Below are 19,656 nucleotides of genomic sequence, written 5' to 3'. Positions count from 1 at the left end.
GACAGGGGCATTTTATACATCGCCTGGAGAACATCACGCGATACATCGCATATATTCGATATATCGCCCAGCCCTAATGCAGTGCTCAACTATTGTTAGGGGTCCAAGCCAACAGGTTGGATCCCTATTGTTTTTGTAGCGATTATTATTATTTTTATACTACCTCCCCCTAGAAGTGGTACCACAGCCCAAACCGTAAATGGTGCGGACACGCCAATTGCATGACTAGATCCAGGTCCGGCACCGCTACTCAGTTGACAAAATCCAGACACGCCGGTCACTAGGTGGCGCTATACCAAGGAATACGCGTTTGGGGCTATAACTCCCACACGAACCTCCCACATTCCAAAACGTTAACCTCCCACAGTCGCAAAAACGCGAAAACCGCTAAACTGTATTTTCGCTACTCCTCCCACATTTCTTGACCAATCACCAAACTTTGCACACGACGTCTTCAGACGCACACAAAAAAATAAATTCGAATACTTTTTTGATCCGACCTTCGACGACGAAACGGTAGCGTTTTGAATATTGGTTTATTAGCTAAATTAGACGTGGAAGATCAAAAATCCAAAAATAGACATCAGATCGAGTCCAATTTTACATACATGTTGGTGCTAACCTTAATGTCGTTCGATAAAAAAATAGGAACATTTCGCCATTAGGGGGCGCAATAAACGAGGAAATTGTATATCTTCTCCAAAATTTCGCCATTAGGGGCCGCCATAAACGAGGGAATTGTTCATCTCCTAACTGGCCAAAGGAATGTTCTGAAAACGCGTTTGGGGATATAACTCCCACACCGAACCTCTCACAGTCAAAACCTTTATATCCACAGGTTCACGGTAGCGTTTTGAATACATGCTTCGCGTTGTGCCGGCGAAATGCACATTTCTTGGACCCCTGCATAACTGCTTGCAGTTCTAGTTCTTCTTAAGTTTTATTCTTTCTTCTTTATTATTCTCAACAAATTTTGGGACCTATCTCCTTCCTCAATTTTTCGACTAGAGACTCCATTCCAATTTTAAAATGTTCATGGAATCGTGCACTTCTTTTCAGATTTTAAAAATAGATAGATATTCTACTTTGAAAATATTTTTTTTTACAATGGAAGTCAATGGAAGGATGGCGGAGCCGTCCGCCCATTCTCTTACACTTACTTACTTACTTACTTAGCGGCATTTGGCAGACGCCTTCGTCCAAGGCGACATGCAACATATAAAAAAAACACATCATGACAGTAAGTGCCAACATAGCGCAAACTGATAGAAGAAGGGGAAGTGAAAATTAGTTTTTAGAAGGACTGAGTGATCTGGACCCTAAGCGTCTAAGGCAGGGTGGAACAGCTGAATCTTTAGCAGCTGAGTCTTTAGATGTATTTTAAAAGTGTCCAGACTGGGGGCCGAGCGGATGGGGCCCGGGATGTCGTTACACCATTGTGGCAACAGGAAGGAAAACAGTCTCGACTGGGACTTTGTGGTGGTGTTGGCGCGGCGTAGGAGACGTTCCTGGGACGAGCGCAGAGGTCTTGCAGGGGTGTAGAGCTGTATAAGCTCACTGAGATAGGATGGCGCGGACCCTGCGAGAACCCTGTAGGTCAGGGTCAAGGATTTTAATTTAATCCTGGCTTCGATGGGGAGCCAGTGCAGAGAGACCAGGAGAGGTGTTACATGTGCCCTCTTTGGTTGTGAGAAGATGAGGTGGGCTGCTGCGTTATGTATCATCTGGAGAGGTTTGATGGTACATGCTGGGAGGCCAGTCAGTACGGAGTTGCTGTAGTCGAGTTTTGACAAGACCATGGTCTGAACGAGAAGTTGGGCTGAGTACTGGGAGAGATAGGGTCTGATCTTCCTGATGTTGTATAGTGTGAATCTGCAGGATTTGGTGACTGTAGCAATATGTTCAGTGAAGGTGAGGCCATTGTCTATAATTACGCCCAAGTTTCGGGCAGTTTTGGTTGGTGACAGGGAGAGTGAATCCAACTGAACATTGATATGGTGGGAGATGCTCTGTTTAGCAGGGAACACTAGCAGTTCAGTTTTTGCTAGGTTAAGCTGCAAGTGGTGGTCTTTCATCCAGATAGAGATGTTCCGCAGGCAAGCAGAGATCCTAGCCGAAATTGAGGGGTCTTCTGGGGAAAAGGACAGATAGAGTTGAGTTTCGTCTGCATAGCAGTGATAAGAGAAGCCATGGGAGAGAGGTGGTATAGATGGAGAACAGAAGGGGGCCGAGGACTGAACCCTGGGGAACGCCAGTTGACAGCTTGTGAGGTTTGGATAGCTGCCCTTGCCAGGACACACTAAAAGATCGCCCTTCCAGGTACGATTTGAACCAATGGATGGCATCTCCTGAGAGTCCTATTCCTGTCAGTATGGATAGCAGTGTGGCATGGTGCACTGTGTCAAATGCTGTAGACAGGTCTAATAAAATTAAAACAGATGACTGGTCAGATGCTTTGGCTAGTTTGAGTGACTCTGACACGGATAGGACTGCAGTTTCTGTGGAGTGACCATGTTTGAAACCGGATTGCAGGGGATCTAGGAGGTTGTTATTGGTTAGGAAGGTGTTCAGTTGGGTTTGCACAATTCTCTCAAGGACTTTGGAAAGAAATGGAAGAATTTAAATTGGTCTGTAGTTATTTGGTTCAGATGAGTTGAGTGTGTTTTTCTTGAGCAGGGGAGTGACTATGGCTTGTTTAAGTAGCAGTGGCACTGTACCTGTCTTAAGTGATGAGTTGATGATGTGCGTAACCTCTGGCAGAATTGAGGTTGTGATGGACTGAAAGAGAAGTGGTTGGTCGACATTTTTTTATAATTGTATGAAGTTCTTCCTCACTAATTGGGGCAAAAGACTCCATTTGGACCTCCCCAGGTGGATTTGTTATATCGACTGGCGTCTTAGGGGTGAATTGCACGCTGATGTTTGCAACTTTTTTTAAGAAGAAGGATGCAAAGTCATCCGCAACCAGGTAGGTGGTGGGTGGAAGAGGTACGGGTGAAGAAGGGATTTGAAGGTGGAGAACAGTTGGCGGCTGTCTTTGGCATTGTCAATTTTCTGTTTATAAAACATAATTTTAGCATGTGATTTGGTCAGTGAAATTAGTGAGTAGTTCGTGGAATCGTCTCAGATCGTCCATGGAATGTGATTTGTGCCATCTCCTTTCCGCTGACCTAAGTGCCTTCCGTGCTTCACAGATGGTGTTTGTGAGCCAGGGATGGAGGGTTTAGAGCTGGGTCTACTTGTTAGTGGGCAGGCACTGTTTAGGCAGACTGACAAGGTGGAGTATAGGGTGTCGGTAGCCGTGCAGGGGTGAAGTGAGGAGAATGTGTCAGTGGAAGGTAGGGAGGATGATACCATATTTCAAAACTGTTCGCTGGTGAGGTTTTTCAGATTATGGTAGGAGGAGACTGCGGGGGGTGGGTTATCGGGACAGTCCAGAAGCCGCACAGTGAGGTTGATGAAAAAGGGGTCAGATAGGTGGAGTGGAGTTACAGTACTGTTGTTGATTATGCAGTTGTGCATAAAGATGAGATCCAGCTCCTTACCAGCTATATGAGTGGCACGGTTCTGAATGCGGGTTAAATTAAAAGAGGTGAGTAATGATATTGTATGGGCTGTGAGAGAATTCCCCATGTGAATATTAAAATCACCTAAAATTAAGAAGGGGGAGTTGTTCATGGGCAGGGAGGATAGAAGAATGTCTAATTCGTCGGGAATTGGCCACAGTGACCAGGCAGGCGGTATAACACGAGGACATACATTTTGAAAGGTTTCAGTAACATGATGGCATGAAATTCAAAGGAGGCAAACGATTTTTCTGGTGCAAGTTGAATGAAGCTCCAGTCATTTGCTATTAAGCAGCCTGTCCCGCCTCCTCTGCCAGATGGACGTCTGGTGTGCGTAAAAGCATGGTTTATCGCTAGAGCTGAGGGCGTGGCCGTATACTCAGGTCTAATCCAGGTTTTGGTCAGGGCTAGTAAACTGAGGGAGTGGTGCGAGGCGAGTGCAGGGACTATTTTAGCGCATAATGACTACTGCTGCCTATATGCTTATGGCAGTAATGCAATTCTGCTGAATTATTTGGAGGACTTATAGGCTACTTGTAGCGAAGTATTTTTAACAGTGTGGAATCTACAGCTGATTACTTTCAATGGCTAAGCAAAATTAATCCCGAACAGTTGAACCTCTGAATAATTGATCCTGAAAGTATATGTCCTAGAATAATTAATTTGTGTTCCGTTTTAGGCCATCTCTAATGGTCACTTAAATGTAGCCTATTAAAGCTCACCATGTCCAGAATTCCGAATTCAAAGCATTTATTCACAAATACGTTCTACTTTTTTGCCAAGCGGAGCCGACAGTCCTGTGCAAGTATGCAAATTAGCCATGTGCGCCAAACAGTAGATAGACGCAATGTATAGAACTGATTGTTGTGCATTGTTGGATATGTAGGCTGGTTAGTTGTCGTTGTTTGTGGTCTTAGTGAAACAGCCTTGCCTTCGAGTTGGAGAAGTTGGAGTGATTGTGTGAATGTGCGAGAGAGAGCGCATCTGCTGTGGTGATGTTTGGCTTGTTGTGGCAAATATGTGATCAATGATGTATCTGTCTGATCGTATTAGCGGTAGATGGATGGTTAAATAATGTCACAAGATCGGTCATACTGCAGGCTCTCATTTGCAAGTGCACTGATTGTGTGCCCGTCTCCGATATACCTGGCATTTAATTCAGTTCATGTTCTTCTGAGTGCGCAAGAATGGTGCCAATTATTGTCGTGTTTGCATTGTAATGGACAACTCTCCCTCTCCCTGTTATAAAATGACGTGGATCCCAACAACTTTAGTCAATGCAGGCTCCTATGTCAGTGTTGCTTTAACCGCGGTGAAGTTAGTTTTAGGTTGGATATTCTACGGATATTCAGTCCAGTTCCAGCCGCGACTTCACGGAGATTTGCCCGGCAATAGCTGCAGGAGAACGGTTAGCGCACCTCGCAGAGCCTCGCGGTGAATCGCTGGAAACTGATTTAGGGACAGTCAATAAATTACTTCACGTAAATATATCAATACAAAATACTTGCAGTTTTTTCAATAGCTTCCATGCCATGTGACCCAGTGACTCCAAACCAGTATCTAATTGTATTATTAAACCCTAAAAATAAGACACACCACTTGTTATGGTATTTTAGTGCTTTCTCTATTTTATATGAATATTAATATGCAGGAATGATCATATTTCTTTCAATAGCTTCCATGCCATGTGACCCAGTGACTCCAAACCAGTATCCAATTGTAGAACTAAACCCTGAGAATAGGACACACCACTTTTTATGGTATTTTAGTGCTTTCTCTATTTTATATGAATCTTAATAAGCAGGAATTATCATATTTCTTTCAATAGCTTCCATGCCATGTGACCCAGTGACTCCAAACCAGTATCCAATTTTAATGGTAAACCCTAAGAATAAGACACACCACTTTGTATTGTATTTTAGTGCTTTCTCTATTTTATATGAATATTAATATGCAGGAATTATCATATTTCTTTCAATAGCTTCCATGCCATGTGACCCAGTGACTCCAAACCAGTATCCAATTGTAGAACTAAACCCTAAGAATAAGACACACCACTTTGTATTGTATTTTAGTGCTTTTTCTATTTTATATGAATATTAATAAGCAGGAATTATCATATTTCTTTAAATAGCTTTCATGCCATGTGACCCAGTGACTCCAAACCAGTATCCATTTGTAGAACTAAACCCTACGAATAAGACACACCACTTATTATGGTATTTTAGTGCTTTCTCTATTTTATATGAATATTAATATGCAGGAATTATCATATTTCTTTCAATAGCTTCCATGCCATGTGACCCAGTGACTCCAAACCAGTATCCAATTGTAATAGTAAACCCTAAGAATAGGACACACCACTTTGTATTGTATTTTAGGGATTATATCCCTGGCAAGTTTAACTAGGCCGGACATGTCAAAGGAGAGGAGGCAGACAAAGCAGACATTACGACTATTTGACAGAAATGGTGGCCATCTTGAAAATGGTTGCCATCCTGAAATTTTGAGTGGCACATACCTTTTTCCAAAAGAGTGTTCCTTGAAGAGTATTTCTGCCTAATTGTATGCTTGAATCACCATTTGAACAATTTAAATAATTAATATTCGACAGGAACGGTGGCCATCTTATAAATGGCGGCCATCTTGAATTTCACTGGGACAAGCATCTTTTTTCCATTAACATGTCCTTTAGATAGTATTTTTATCAAATATTATGCTTGGATCACTGTTTGAATAATTGATATAATAAGCATTGAATAGCAATGGCGGCCATCTTGAAAAATGGCCGCCATATTGAATTTTTGAGTGGCCAACGCCTTTTTCCAAAATAGTGGCCCTTAGAGAGTATCTGTGCTAAATTTCATGCTTGTATACCAAAGTGAACGATTTTTTTACTAATCTGCTCCACTAACAGGAAAGAGCGAGAGAAGGGAACAATGTGCGTTCACACCAAACGCGACATTTGTCGCACGTTTGCGTTGTCGCCGAAGTTTCGTCGTGCCACAAATCATAATCTGTCAAATCAAAATCATAATTATCAAAAAGTTTTGTCGAATTTGTCGCGCCACAACAAGATAACCACTGCATGTCTTTACCTTTTGTGGAAGAGGGAAAGACGTCGGAGGAACCGACGTCTATTCATAATATTGTAATGACCGCGGAAGAGGCAGTGAATGAAGTATTGATTAGACAGATTTATTAGATGGGCCTACCTAATAAACCGTTGGAACACACAAGACCGGAAACCACAGCAACGCCGGTAAACAAACCCTGAGAAGCCCAATCCCTATGAGCTCCCCACGCTACGGCCATCCGGAGGCGCACAGAGCTTTTAGCCGTGATATTATATAAACAATTATATTGTATATTATATATAGGAGCTCCGGGAGTCTCAAACGGCAACAATCAATTTCTCCTCAATGCTGCAGTTCACCCCGGACTGCACTGCACCGAGTTTGACGGTTGAATGCTGATTGGCTGGTACGTTACACATGTCACTCAGTGGCCACGCTGTTGAACGCTGATTGGCTGTCAACACGCGAAATTCGCGTCAAAGTTGAAATATTTCAACTCGAGTCGAATTTGTCGCGCCACAAATCCATGTGAATGTGCTCGCCTGTGCACGGCGAAAGTGTGGCGCGACAAATCAAACTTGTCGCCGGTTTTCTCTCGCGAAAAATTCGCCCGATACGCATCTCTACATTCACTTTGTATGGGATCTTGTCGCCCCGTTGCGTGAACGCACAAAAAAGTAAAAAGAAACATTGCGTGCCTATTTGTATTCGATGTTCGCGACAGGGGCATTTTATCCATCCCCTGGAGAACATCTCGCGATACATCGCATATATTCGATATATCACCCAGCCCTAATTCCTGCATATTAATATTCATATAAAATAGAGGAAGCACTAAAATACCATAAAAAGTGGTGTGTTCTATTCTTAGGGTTTAGTTCTACAATTGGATACTGGTTTGGAGTCACTGGGTCACACACTGGAAAAAGGGTTTTAAGCCGTACTTCATCTGATTATTATTTTGTAATTCAATTCAAATAAACATTTTTTGTTTTATTTTTAAAATAACTTTTTTTTATTTCAAAATACTGTGAAATATAGATATTTTTAATTGGGAGCTCAATTAAGAAATATCAATTTTGACAAATGTAAAATTTTAAGGTTGTGTATTCAACTGATTAATAATTTTGTCATTCAATCCAAATAATTGTTTTTTGTTTTCTTACTAAAACACTGTTATATTTGATTAGGAGCTCAATTTAGAAATATTTATTCAGACAAATGTACAATTTCAAGGTTACGTACAAGCCTGCGCATGCGCATTAAATACAAAGACGCTTACGACTACTGGACCAAACCGCAGTGTTGCCAACTTAGCGATTTTGTCGCTATATTTAGCTACTTTTCAGACCCCTTTGGCGACTTTTTTTCAAAACAGCGACAAGCGACAAATCTAGCTTCTTTTTCAGCTGCTATTGGTGACTTTTGGCGACTTTTTGAGGTGAAAGCACTGGCCTTGACCAGAGTGACGATGACTCACTGGTTCTGTGAGCTAGGACAGTCTGTCTGTGTCTGGAGGGAGGTCTGGAGTAGGTCTAACTCTGCCATTTAGATTGTTAATATATATTGTATGTTGTGTGGCGGCAGTAGCTCAGGTGGTAGAGCGGGTTGGCTGGTAACCTGGAGGTTGGTGGTTCGATCCCAGGCTTCACCAAGCAGAGTATCGAGGTGTCTTTGACAAAGCACCTAACCCTGACTGATGTCGCGATGTGATGTCGAATCCAGACAGAAGCGCCTCAAGGTCATGAAGCGGCGAGAGCCGAGCGGGAAAAAATGATGATGATGATGTATACAATAATGAGAAACAATTGTTTGATTAAATTGTAATCTTTTTGATTGGATAAACCAAATTATTTCTGATAGATATTTCTTAAATGAGAACCAATTGTTGGAGTGAATCAATATTTTTTTGTTTAGGATTTAACATACGATTTAAATGTATTAACTTCATTCAAAGAATAGAATTATACTTGGTGCCAAGTTGTATTATTTTGTTTTTATGAACATAGGAAATATTGTTTGAGGCAAGCTATATATTTGTCATTGGCTCAAGTTATGTAATATAGATGTGAACCATTACCCATGTTTTTTTTAATTGGTTCAACAGAAGGCTTTTTCCAGTGTGCTTGCATCCATGAAATATTGTTATGTTATGGCCTAGCTGGCTACTGCATATCGAGAACAATCTGGGGATGAGGACATCCCCGAATATTGACGGGTATTTCGCACACTGCCATCTCGGAGTGAATCAAAAACCGTACGGACCTGTACGGAATCCGTACGGAATTCCTGCCAAACCACACGGATTCCGTACAGTTTCCGTGCGGTTTAGCACCTTTACCGCGCCATTCTAGGGCCGGTTAGTGGCCTTCTTGGCTTTCCATACTACACACACTGGCGGTTTCTTATTGATGTAAATTTGATTGGACGCTCCGCGGTTGGGAAAATAAGATACTACTCATTAAGAAAACAACAAAACAGCAATGTTCAGGGGGGGGGGGGGGGGGCTTGGGTAGAGGTGTTCCTGTGTTGTCTCTACAACAGAGACAATAACGCAGCAATATGAGCAGTTCTTACTGGAGATACTGGAGATCTCTATATGCACAGATAATATAACAGTATTACAGTATATAACAGTATATATATTAGTCAGTCATTTGTATTAGGTTAAACAGGGATTTTATAACGTTTTTGATGTAAAGGTCCCATGCAGGGCTCTACTGTGCGCCCATTTCACTCGCATTTGCGAGCGAATATTTCGGCGTGCGAACGAGAAAAACAAAACAGGAGCACGCGTGCGAGTTACTTCTCCACAGCGCACTATACTGTGCGTTCACACCAAACGCGAAGGGATGAAACGATTCCATACAAAGCAACGATTCCATTTGCAGCGCGACACTTTTGCCCGGCACGGGCGAGCGCGTTCACATGGATTTCAGGTGGATTTGCAGCACGCCACTTTTGCTCGAGTTGAAATACTTTAAACTTTGCCGCGACATTCGCGTGATGACAGCCAATCAGCGTTCAACAGCGTGGCCACTGAGTGACGTGTGTAACGTAACAGCCAATCAGTTTTCATCCGGCCAACCGTTCCCTGCAGTGCAGTCCGGGGTGAACCGCAGAATGGAGGAGAAAGTGATTGTTGCCGTTTGCGACTCCCCGAGCTCTATATAGAATAGTATATAATATAATATAATTGTATTGTATACATAATTTCACGGCCAAAAGCTCTGTGCGCCTCCGGCTGGCCGTAGCGCGGGAGGCGCTACGGGAGGGTTTAGCGGGGTTTGTTTACCTACGTTGCTATGGTTACCAGTCTTGTGTGTTCCACGGTTTATTAGGTATCTAAATCGCTGTCTAATCAATACTTCATTCACTGCCTCTTCCGTGGTCATTACAATATTATGAATAGACTGCGTGGAGAAAGCTAATGCTGTTACTGTAGTCGATAAAGTCTCCAAATTCAACCCCCGACTGGTTGAAGGATTTCGGGTGGCTAGTTTATGATGCTAAGAACATGAAAATGTTCTGTACATTTTGTAAGGAAGCCCCATTGGCAATGGCAAGCTCCTCTCTGTTTATAACGGGGAACCCTAATCTGAAACGCGATGCTGTGGTGAAACACATCGAGTCCACTAGGCATTCTCGCTGTCCCGATTTCTATATAAATCGCACCCAGCCCAATAACCCTGGTAAGGTGGAAGCCGAAATTGGTGCTGTTTAGCATAGCATAAATGTAATCTTGTCTATTTATTTGTCTTAATTTTGCTTTAGTAAGTTGTTGCTGTTGGTGTGTGCAATTTCTGCATGCTAATAAATGTTCTAAACAAAAACCTATTGTGCCCCCACTTTTTTTTTTCTGTGCTCCTAAATTTTTTAACTTAGGGGCACGAGTGCTCTGGTCCCATGACATGAAAATCTCACTTTATGAGGTTTTCTAACATAAATATGAGTTCCCCTAGCCTGCCTATGTTCCCCAGTGGCTAAACTTGCGTTTGGTGTAAAACTAGCACTAGCTGTTCTGCTCGCCTTTGAAAAAACAGAGGCTCAAGCCACTGATTTGGAATGTCTTTAGGTATGTCGTCACAAAGCATCTAAGCTCCTCCCCTTACTCTGCCTGGCCCGCCCAGAGACGTTGGCCCGCCAATGAGACACGACCGTGCGAGCGCCACATGTGTGTGTGTGTGTGTGTGAATACACACACTGTAACGCAAGTGTTTCTTGTCGGTTCTTGACGTCTCTTGTATTTCCACAACGAGACTGTAGTGGGGGTTATCTGAGCCATGGTTGAGAAGGAATTGGGGGAAAGGAACTTTGGCTTTGACTCGCGGAAGTACATGAACTGCAACATGCCGCCGGTTGCCGCGAGGCACCATCGCCGCAAAGCACCACCGCCCGGCAGCGGGCAGCCAGCAGCAGGCAGCGTGCGGTTCAGTCTACTTCAGATTGATGTGAAAGTGGAAGAACCAGAGACGTCACAGAACCCGACAAAGTCGTTTGTGATTCATAATATCGTCTGGAGGCGCACACAGCTTTTGGCCGTGATAATATGTATTATATATGATATAGATATCTATGTATTATATGATATTATTTAGATACAGAGCTCCAGGACTGTAACACAAGTGTTGTACACTTCCTTGTTATTTGGATAACCGTTCTGCTGTTGGTGTGATGGCGCATAACACGTCGGACTCTCGTCTCTGGTATTTCTACAACGAGACTCGTAGTGGGGGTTATCTCAGCCTTTGTTGAGAATGAATTGGGGGGAAGATTGGGGGGAAGGAACTTTGGCTTTGACTCCCTCAAGAACATGAACCACGACATGGAGGAGAAGGGGATTGTTGGCGGCGAAAGTCTCCCGCTTGAGCCCCGCTTCCCGCTGCCGAGGGACCACCGCCGGAGGCGGAGGTGCCTAGGCGCTGCCCGGCAACAATCCCTTTCTCCTCCTTGTCGCGGTTCAGTCTACTTCACATTGATGTGGATGTGGAAGAACCAGGAACGTCGGAGAACCCAACGCGGTCGTTTGAGATTCATAATATCGGCTCACACAGCTTTTGGCCGTGATAATATATATTATATGATATAGATATCTATGTAGGCTATATGATAATATTTAGATATAGAGCTCCAGGGCTCCCGTGTGTTCTAGAATATTTACAGAACACTCCTAATGGCTGTGTGCGCCTCGCCATTGCGATACATCCAATGTAAACAGAGCGCATGGTACCGTGTCTGCAAGCTGCTCAGGGCCACACCCCCACCCTCCTCCTTGACCCGCCTGGGTCCTCCTCATTTGCATTATAGCTACAGACACCAAAACAGCGCATTTGGGGGAAGCTCAATGTGCGACTGGCTCGGAGTGGCTGTAGCTCTGCACCACGGCTGAATTTCGGGAACGTCTTTGAATACTGTGTTAGTTGCCCACTAATACCTATATTAAAGAATACATAAAATAGCATGTCATGGGACCTTTAAGTACCCCCCACAATTGGTCTGGCCCATCCACAACTGGAATCCTGGAGCCGTGCCTGGTTCAAAGGTTTAACAAAGCAACACACTTGTATCTTCAATACTCTGAAAACAAAATTTCGATTACCTTTATACTTCTTCCAAATCACAGTTTAAGTTCCATGTCGGCTTGTTTTCAGTTGGTCATATTGATTTATACGGAGTTTAGAGCACGAGTGCAGGCAGTGTTGCCAGATTGGGCAGTTTTTCTTGCTCAATTGGACGACTTTTTACGACGTTCAGGTAGCATTGCCAGAATGGGTGGTTTTTCCCGCCCAATTGCATTACTTGAGCATTAGGCGAGTACATGCAATTTCGGCTGGTTTAGCAAAAAAACTGGTTTGATTATTATAATTGTTTCTATAAACATCAATCAATACTATACCTTTCATGAGGCATATCGTTTGTGCAGTTATTACCACTTTTACTTCAGCTACTACTACTAGTTCAGCGACTACTACTAATACTACAGCTAGTACCACTACTACTACTATCTTCCAACTTTGACAGCATTACAATTTAGCTTCCAGCTTTTGTAGCAATGTATTTCAGCACTTTGCTTCTTCAGGTAATGTAATTCAGCGTCAGTAAATTTCAGCTTCAGCTTTCAGCTTCCAGGTGCACTGTGCACTGCAATAAATTTTACCTTTCAATTTTTCAGCAGTGCAGGGCAATACATTTGACCTTTCAGATTCTTGAGTTCAATTTATTTTAATTTTTTTTCATTCAGCTGTCACTGTATTTGTATCCAACCATTTACTTTTTCTTAAATGGTGTGCATGTTTACATTGTTTACTCCATTTAGACTATTGACATTTTGTTCAAATCCCATCACTTGATTTAAGCCATTTAACATTTCTTTACTTCTTAAACTATGTGTCTTTATTAAAGCATATTTTCAACCTCACTTTGCACTACAGCACTCACCGCATTTTCTGCAGGAAATGCATTTTTTTGTTATTGTTATTAATTTTTTTTTTGCCAAAGGGCTGCATGCGGGCCGCGGGTTGCCAACCCCTGCTCTAGACCTACCTCGTCACGTCTCTCACTATCTCCAAACCTTGGGTCTCTCCCACCTCCTCCCTGTATTGTGTGTCCTCATGACCATGGGGGACGTTGGTCCCAGGGGGCAGCTCTGCCCACAACCGGCCTAATGCTCTCCGTCTCGTCCTCCCCTCCAGGACGCGGGCAGCCAGCAGGTGGGCTTCCTGCTGGGAAGCTGTGGTGTGACGCTGGCGCTGACCACGGACGCCTGCCAGAAGGGCCTGCCCAAATCCCAGACCGGGGAGGTGGCTGCCTTCAAAGGTACCCAGCCCCTCCAGCACACGACTGACTGGAGGCCCTCTGCCCCACAGACTGACTGGAGGCCCTCTGCCCCTCAGACTGACTGGAGGCCCCTCCAGCACACGACTGACTGGAGGCCCTCTGCCCCACAGACTGACTGGAGGCCCTCTGCCCCCCAGACTGACTGGAGGCCCTCTGCCCCACAGACTGACTGGAGGCCCCTCCAGCACACGACTGACTGGAGGCCCCTCCAGCACACGACTGACTGGAGGCCCTCTGCACCACACACAGACTTGCTTGTTTTGCTACCATTATGTCTCTCCATGAAGGGATGTTGGTTCTTGCCCTTTGGGGGGCTAGGGTTAGGGGGAGTCATTAAACATTGCCTGTGAAGCCCTTTGAGACTTACTGGGATTTAGGACTGTACAAATACAATGTGATTGAATACAGTGCACTTTAGAAAGAACTATGGGAAATAGGTGTTTTATGTATAGCACTGTTTCCGTGCCCTCCGTCCTCCCTGCCGCCCCACACTGAGTTGCTCCCTGCAGTGTAGTGGTTCCAACTCACCACTGGGTGGTTATGCTCTTTTGACCTAAGTATCCCAGAATGCACTTCTTCCGGTTCCTTATTAGGTTCACAAAGGAAAAGGAATATGTAATTCATTTGTAGTGCACCGCAAGTACACTGTTTACGATGAGTCTGTCCCCTCTATTTCCTGGTGGGAGTCTGTCCTGTCGCGGAGTAATTCTCCGACCCCTCCTTTCTCCGCACCTCAGGGCGGGGCTCCGGGCAGAGTGGGTGGCCAAAGGCCCTAACAGGGACATGGCCTGGTGGTTGGATGCAGTGTGTGTCTTGAGGCAGGGGTGCTGTGGAGGTACTGAGGGGTGCGGTGTTGTCATGGTTACAGGTTGGCCCCGGTTGCTGTGGTTTGTGACAGACAGCAAGCACGTTGTGAAGCCCCCCAAGGACTGGTACCCCCCCATCCAGGAGGCCAGCAACTACATTGCCTACATTGAGGTGGGTGCGCTCTGGAGGTGTAGGAAGGAGTGTCAGAAAAATATAACTGGGGACAGAAAGAGTCCAGCTAAGCAGCCGTGTTACAATATCTGTGATATGTGAAAGGGGATTACTTCAGATCTGAACAAAAACGTTACCATTAATTTAGTCATTTTCTGGAGCTGTCCAGTCTAGTTTTGTTGTCGGTTTATCTCCCTAAATGAAGTTCTTTAATACTCCACAAACTCGCCCCCTCCTGGAGCGTGGATGAAGCTCATGTGTTGATCATGACCTCTCTCTGAGGGCTCATGTCTTCTCCCTGCTCTGGTCGTCTCTCTCCAGTACAAGACCAGCAAGGAGGGCAGCACCATGGGCATCACCGTGACCCACGCGGCCATGCTGGCCCACTGCCAAAGCCTGACCCAGGCCTGCGGCTACGCTGAAGGTCAGCTCCTCTCTGTAACTCAGATCACATACACATACAGTCAGTGTATTCATGTTGCAACTTATCTATATAGATATATATCTATATAGATATAGATATCGATATATATATATATATATTCATATATATATACATTGATATATAGATTTATTCCTATAGATATATGTATTTATACCACGGTCTGGGGGAATACTCGATTCTGATTGGCTGCAGGGTGAACTACTTCACCTTACTTGCAGGCCAACGGACACTTGCTAAGTAGTTCCAGTCAAATTGTCTGTTCAGCCTTCAAAACGAGAGCTGGTAAATTGTGAAAAATGCATTAAACTGTAATCAGACAACGCGGTTATATGCTATAGACCCTAGAGTATCTGTGGTATAAAGGCTGGGACGAATTTCAATATATATGTACATATATATTGTATATGTACATAAATATGTACACTTTATGTTGAAAGTATAGACCGTCGCGATTCCCATTGAAACTTATGGCGCGGTGAACGAATTTCGAATTATAAATATGTACAATGCATAACGTTAGCTCTCGGGCTCATAGCTGAGCACACTAGAATACCTCCCGTTGCCAAGTTGTAGCTATGTCCATCCTAATTACTGAAGAGTGAACAACGTTTCCGTTGCATAAGAACCTTACAGGAGGGTAATGGTTGTTCCAGGTATTAGTCAAACCCTCAGGTGTTACCAGGGAAACAAAGTTATGGCTTGTGAAAAACTTTATATTTGGATTGTAAAACGCATTAATGAATGGTCTTAATTAATTTTCTTTGGCAAGTGACCGTGGTATAAACGGAATGGACTTCGCGGACAGTCGTCCATTAATTCCTGATAATGGACACCTCGTCGGGCATTATCCCTTACACATTTAATTGTTTGATTTATGCAATGGTGAAAAATTAAAACAAAATGAATGAAAAACAGCAAAAGCCACATTCGGTATTCGGTTTTGGCCAAGAATTTTCATTTCGGTGCATCCCTAATATCTAGATACAACAATATGTATATATATTCCAATAGAGAGATATATCTATTCCTATGGATACATTCCTATAGATATATATATATATATATATATATATATATATATATATATATATATAGATAGATATATTCCTATATGTATATAGGGATCATAGTGATGTTTCAGCGGGTGCGGGAATGGGGGGTGACCATGGAGCCATCGATGTTGAGTGAGGGGGTCTGGGTGGAGCGACTGAGGGCGTTGGGCCGATGATACAGATTTCAGATTGATTGCAGTTGAGTTTTATAATATTCTGTTGCATCCATGTCTATAAGGCAGTAAAGAGGAGTGAAATCAGCATAGCAGGGGAAACGGAGGCTAAAAGGATGAGTGTACAACATACCTTCACAGTAATGCGTACATAAGGCCGTATAAGCTACAGCATGAAGCATTCCAGTTTTGGTGAAGTTGTTTAATGTTGTTTCTAACAGGCGGTTTCCCCATTGTGTTTCAGCGGAGACCATCACCAACGTGCTGGACTTCAAGAGGGAGGCGGGGCTGTGGCACGGGGTCCTCACGGTGAGTGGTCCTCTGCCCCCTGTCCTGACAGCCGTCTGGGCCTCGCAGCGGCAGGGAGCTGGAGCTGATACTATTGTTAGACGGGAGATGGAAGCTCTCCCTTCAGGGACTGTAGTTTACCTGGGAGACTTATGAGTGATGAAACTGTAATTCTTGGCAACTGGGGAGAAACTAATGTTAACGCGTTGATCTGTGGAAGTATAAACGCAAAGAAAATATGCACGTATAATTATATATGTACATCAAATATATACACACACATCTACTTACAGAATTTTTGATCTGATCTGATGCTGTGAACAGTCGTGAGGCGGAGCAGCGTCAGTCACAAGCTAATTAATAATAATAATAATAACTAGAACTGCAAGCAGTTATGCACGGGTCCAAGAAATGTGCATTTCGCCGGCACAACGCGAAGCATGTGTCCAAAACGCTACCGTGAACCTGTGGATATGAAGGTTTTGATTGTGGGAGGATCGGTGTGGGAGTTATATCCCCAAACGCGTTTTCAGAACATTCCTTTGGCCAATTAGGAGATAAACAATTTCCTCGTTTATGGCGGCCCCTAATGGCAAAATTTTGTAGAAGATATACAATTTCCTCGTTTATTGCGCCCCCTAATTGCGAAATTGGACTCGATCCGATGTGTAATTTTGGTTTTTTGGGGATTTTAGATTTTCCAAGTGTAACGTAGCTAATAAACAAATATTCAAAACGCTACCGTTTCGTTTTCGAAGGTCGGATCAAAAAAGTGTTTGATAATTTCTCTGCGTGTGCGTCTGAAGATTTTGTGTGCAAAGTTTGGTGTCGATTGGTCAAGAAATGTGGGTGGAGTAGGGAAAAAGCAGTTGGTCTATGCCAAAAGATGCAGCAGACTCCAGTGAATCTGTGTGCATAACGTTTTGGACTGTGGGAGGTTTGGTGTGGGAGTTATAGCCCCAAACGCGTATTCCTTGGTATAGCGCCACCTAGGGACCGGCAGGTCTGGATTTTGTCGTCTGCTTAGTCCGAACAGATCTGGATCTGATTGGTCATGCAATTGGCGTGTGTGCAGCATTTACGGTATGGGCTGTGGTCGCACTTTTACGGGGGTTAGAATAAAAATAATAATCGCTACAAAAACAATAGGGATCCAACCTGTTGGCTTGGACCCCTAATAATAAACCATATTAATATAGCACTTATCATAGAAAGTGCTTCACAAGATAAAAAAACAGTTAAGAGAAAAATATGTGACTTGAAATACAATACAGCCAATGACACTAACGGTTGCCCGCTTGCCCGGGGCAAGTAAAAAAAATGTTTGGGCAAGTTGAGATTTTTTCTGGTTGCCCGAACGGGCAAGTGGATTTTGGGTGGATGTTAATATAAAGGCTATTTATTCAAATGTTTTTAGAAACTGCAGAACGATAGTTATGTTATCATAACTCTAGTTCTATGATTGTAGGCGTAGCCGTCTAGGCTTCGCCTTATGGGCTTGTCCCGTGAAAATTCAAACTATGCACCTATCAGCGTGGGCACCGCCCACATTTCCCCACGGTATCGTGTCTATATAACGCGGTGTACACCGTCGCTCATCCTCCACGCTTTTCTTTCAGCATTTGGAGGGTACAGCAGGTGGGAAACTAGACGGCTATGCCTACAATTATAGAACTAGAGTTATAATAACATAACTATCTTTCTATTTCATGTAGGCTACGCCGTCTAGGCTTCGCCTTATGGGCTAAGGTGAAGCTGCGAGCGGAGCCCGATCAATGTACTCCTGCTGGACCCCAGTCAAAACGACCGAAGTCACCAGAGCACATTAAGACTCAAAAAAGCCAAGGAATTGTAAAACACAACAGCTTAATAAAAAACGAATTCCTCCTAGATCAAGCAAGGCAATGATCAAGGGAGAAAAAAGTGAGTCTGTAAAGACTCCGGCTCTAATCCGTGCTTCATGGAACCCATGAAAAGGAAAAGAAAAACCAGAGCAACACGGTTTCCATTAGGTCCGCTACCACCGGGGGCGGAGCTACGGAATCCGGCTCTCCAATAATGGGACTCTCTCGGCCGTTTCTTATTTGAAGAAAACGGCGGGAGTACCACACTGATAAACAAAACCACCTGACAATTGGCGAGCCAATAGAAAACCCCCCTAGCCTGTTTTTCATTTGAAAAAGGTTGGAGAGTAAGACTGGTAATGAAGTCCAACTCGCCAGCCGGCGAGAGGAAATCCAACCACGCCGCTTTAAAGTCTATATTCTTAAACCGTAAAAGGGGTCGAGTGAACCCCTGGACATGTCTAACATGTAAAAACGGACAAAGGGGCCGGGGGAAGACCAGCAAGACGTAAAACGGAAGCCATCCTTATTGGCACGCCACATCAGCTCCGCTCCCCCACCATCACCAATATCACCTTCTCTGGCAAAAACATCCCCCTTTCCACATCCGTCACCAACCTCGGTGTTAAAATGGACCCACAACTTAATTTTGACACCCACATCAAACACCTCTGTAAGACAGCTTTATACCACCTCAGGAACATCGCCAAACTCCGCCAATCACTCACCCTGGCTGATGCAGAGAAGCTCGTCCATGCCTTTGTCTCCTCCAGGTTGGACTACTGCAATGCACTCCTCATTGGGATCCCTGGCAAGAGCATCCAGAGGCTCCAATACATTCAAAACAGTGCTGCCAGGGTCCTGATGAGGGTGCGCAAGCATGACCACATCACCCCCATCCTGAAATCACTGCACTGGCTCCCTGTCTCACTCAGAATTGAGTACAAGGTCTCCCTCCTCACCCACCAGTGCCTTCACGGACTTGCCCCCCTCTACCTTCAGGAACTCCTCACCCCCCCGACAAACTCACGTACACTCCGTTCAGGATCCACTCACACCCTCCAAACCCGACATACGAAGCTGTGCACCATGGGTGATCGGGCCTTTTCTGCTGCTGCCCCTAGACTATGGAACGCCCTCCCTGACCACCTGAGGGCTCCACAGACTACAGCTCTTTTTAAACGGAACCTCAAAACCCATCTCTTTAAAAGAGCATTTAGCTAAACTTTCTTTGAGGTTCCCCCTTTTTAATAGTTTTTTGGTATTTTTTTCTCTGAAGCACTTTGAGATTCTTGAATATAAAGTGCATTATAAATACAATTTATTATTATTATTATTATTAAGACGCAGCCGCGCAGATGTCTTCCACCGAAACGCCCTTGAGTAGAGCCGTTGA

General features: G+C 44.1%; 1 protein-coding gene across 5 annotated transcripts in view; it reads left to right on the top strand.

The window, feature by feature from the left end:
- The window catches only part of dip2a (disco-interacting protein 2 homolog A), a 204,777-nt gene that overhangs the window by 130,148 nt on the left and 54,973 nt on the right, over positions 1-19,656 (top strand). For all 5 annotated transcript variants that reach the window (XM_056580043.1, XM_056580042.1, XM_056580040.1 and 2 more), the window contains 4 exons: positions 13,336-13,459; positions 14,349-14,458; positions 14,780-14,882; positions 16,373-16,437. In XM_056580043.1, the coding sequence (XP_056436018.1) occupies positions 13,336-13,459; positions 14,349-14,458; positions 14,780-14,882; positions 16,373-16,437 (402 nt within the window). The remainder of the gene's footprint in view (positions 1-13,335; positions 13,460-14,348; positions 14,459-14,779; positions 14,883-16,372; positions 16,438-19,656) is intronic.

Source organism: Gadus chalcogrammus, chromosome 20 (genome assembly GCF_026213295.1).
Source record: "Gadus chalcogrammus isolate NIFS_2021 chromosome 20, NIFS_Gcha_1.0, whole genome shotgun sequence".
Lineage (NCBI taxonomy): Eukaryota > Metazoa > Chordata > Actinopteri > Gadiformes > Gadidae > Gadus > Gadus chalcogrammus.
Note: the sequence above shows the minus strand (reverse complement) of the source record. Positions and strands in the feature narration are given on the sequence as shown.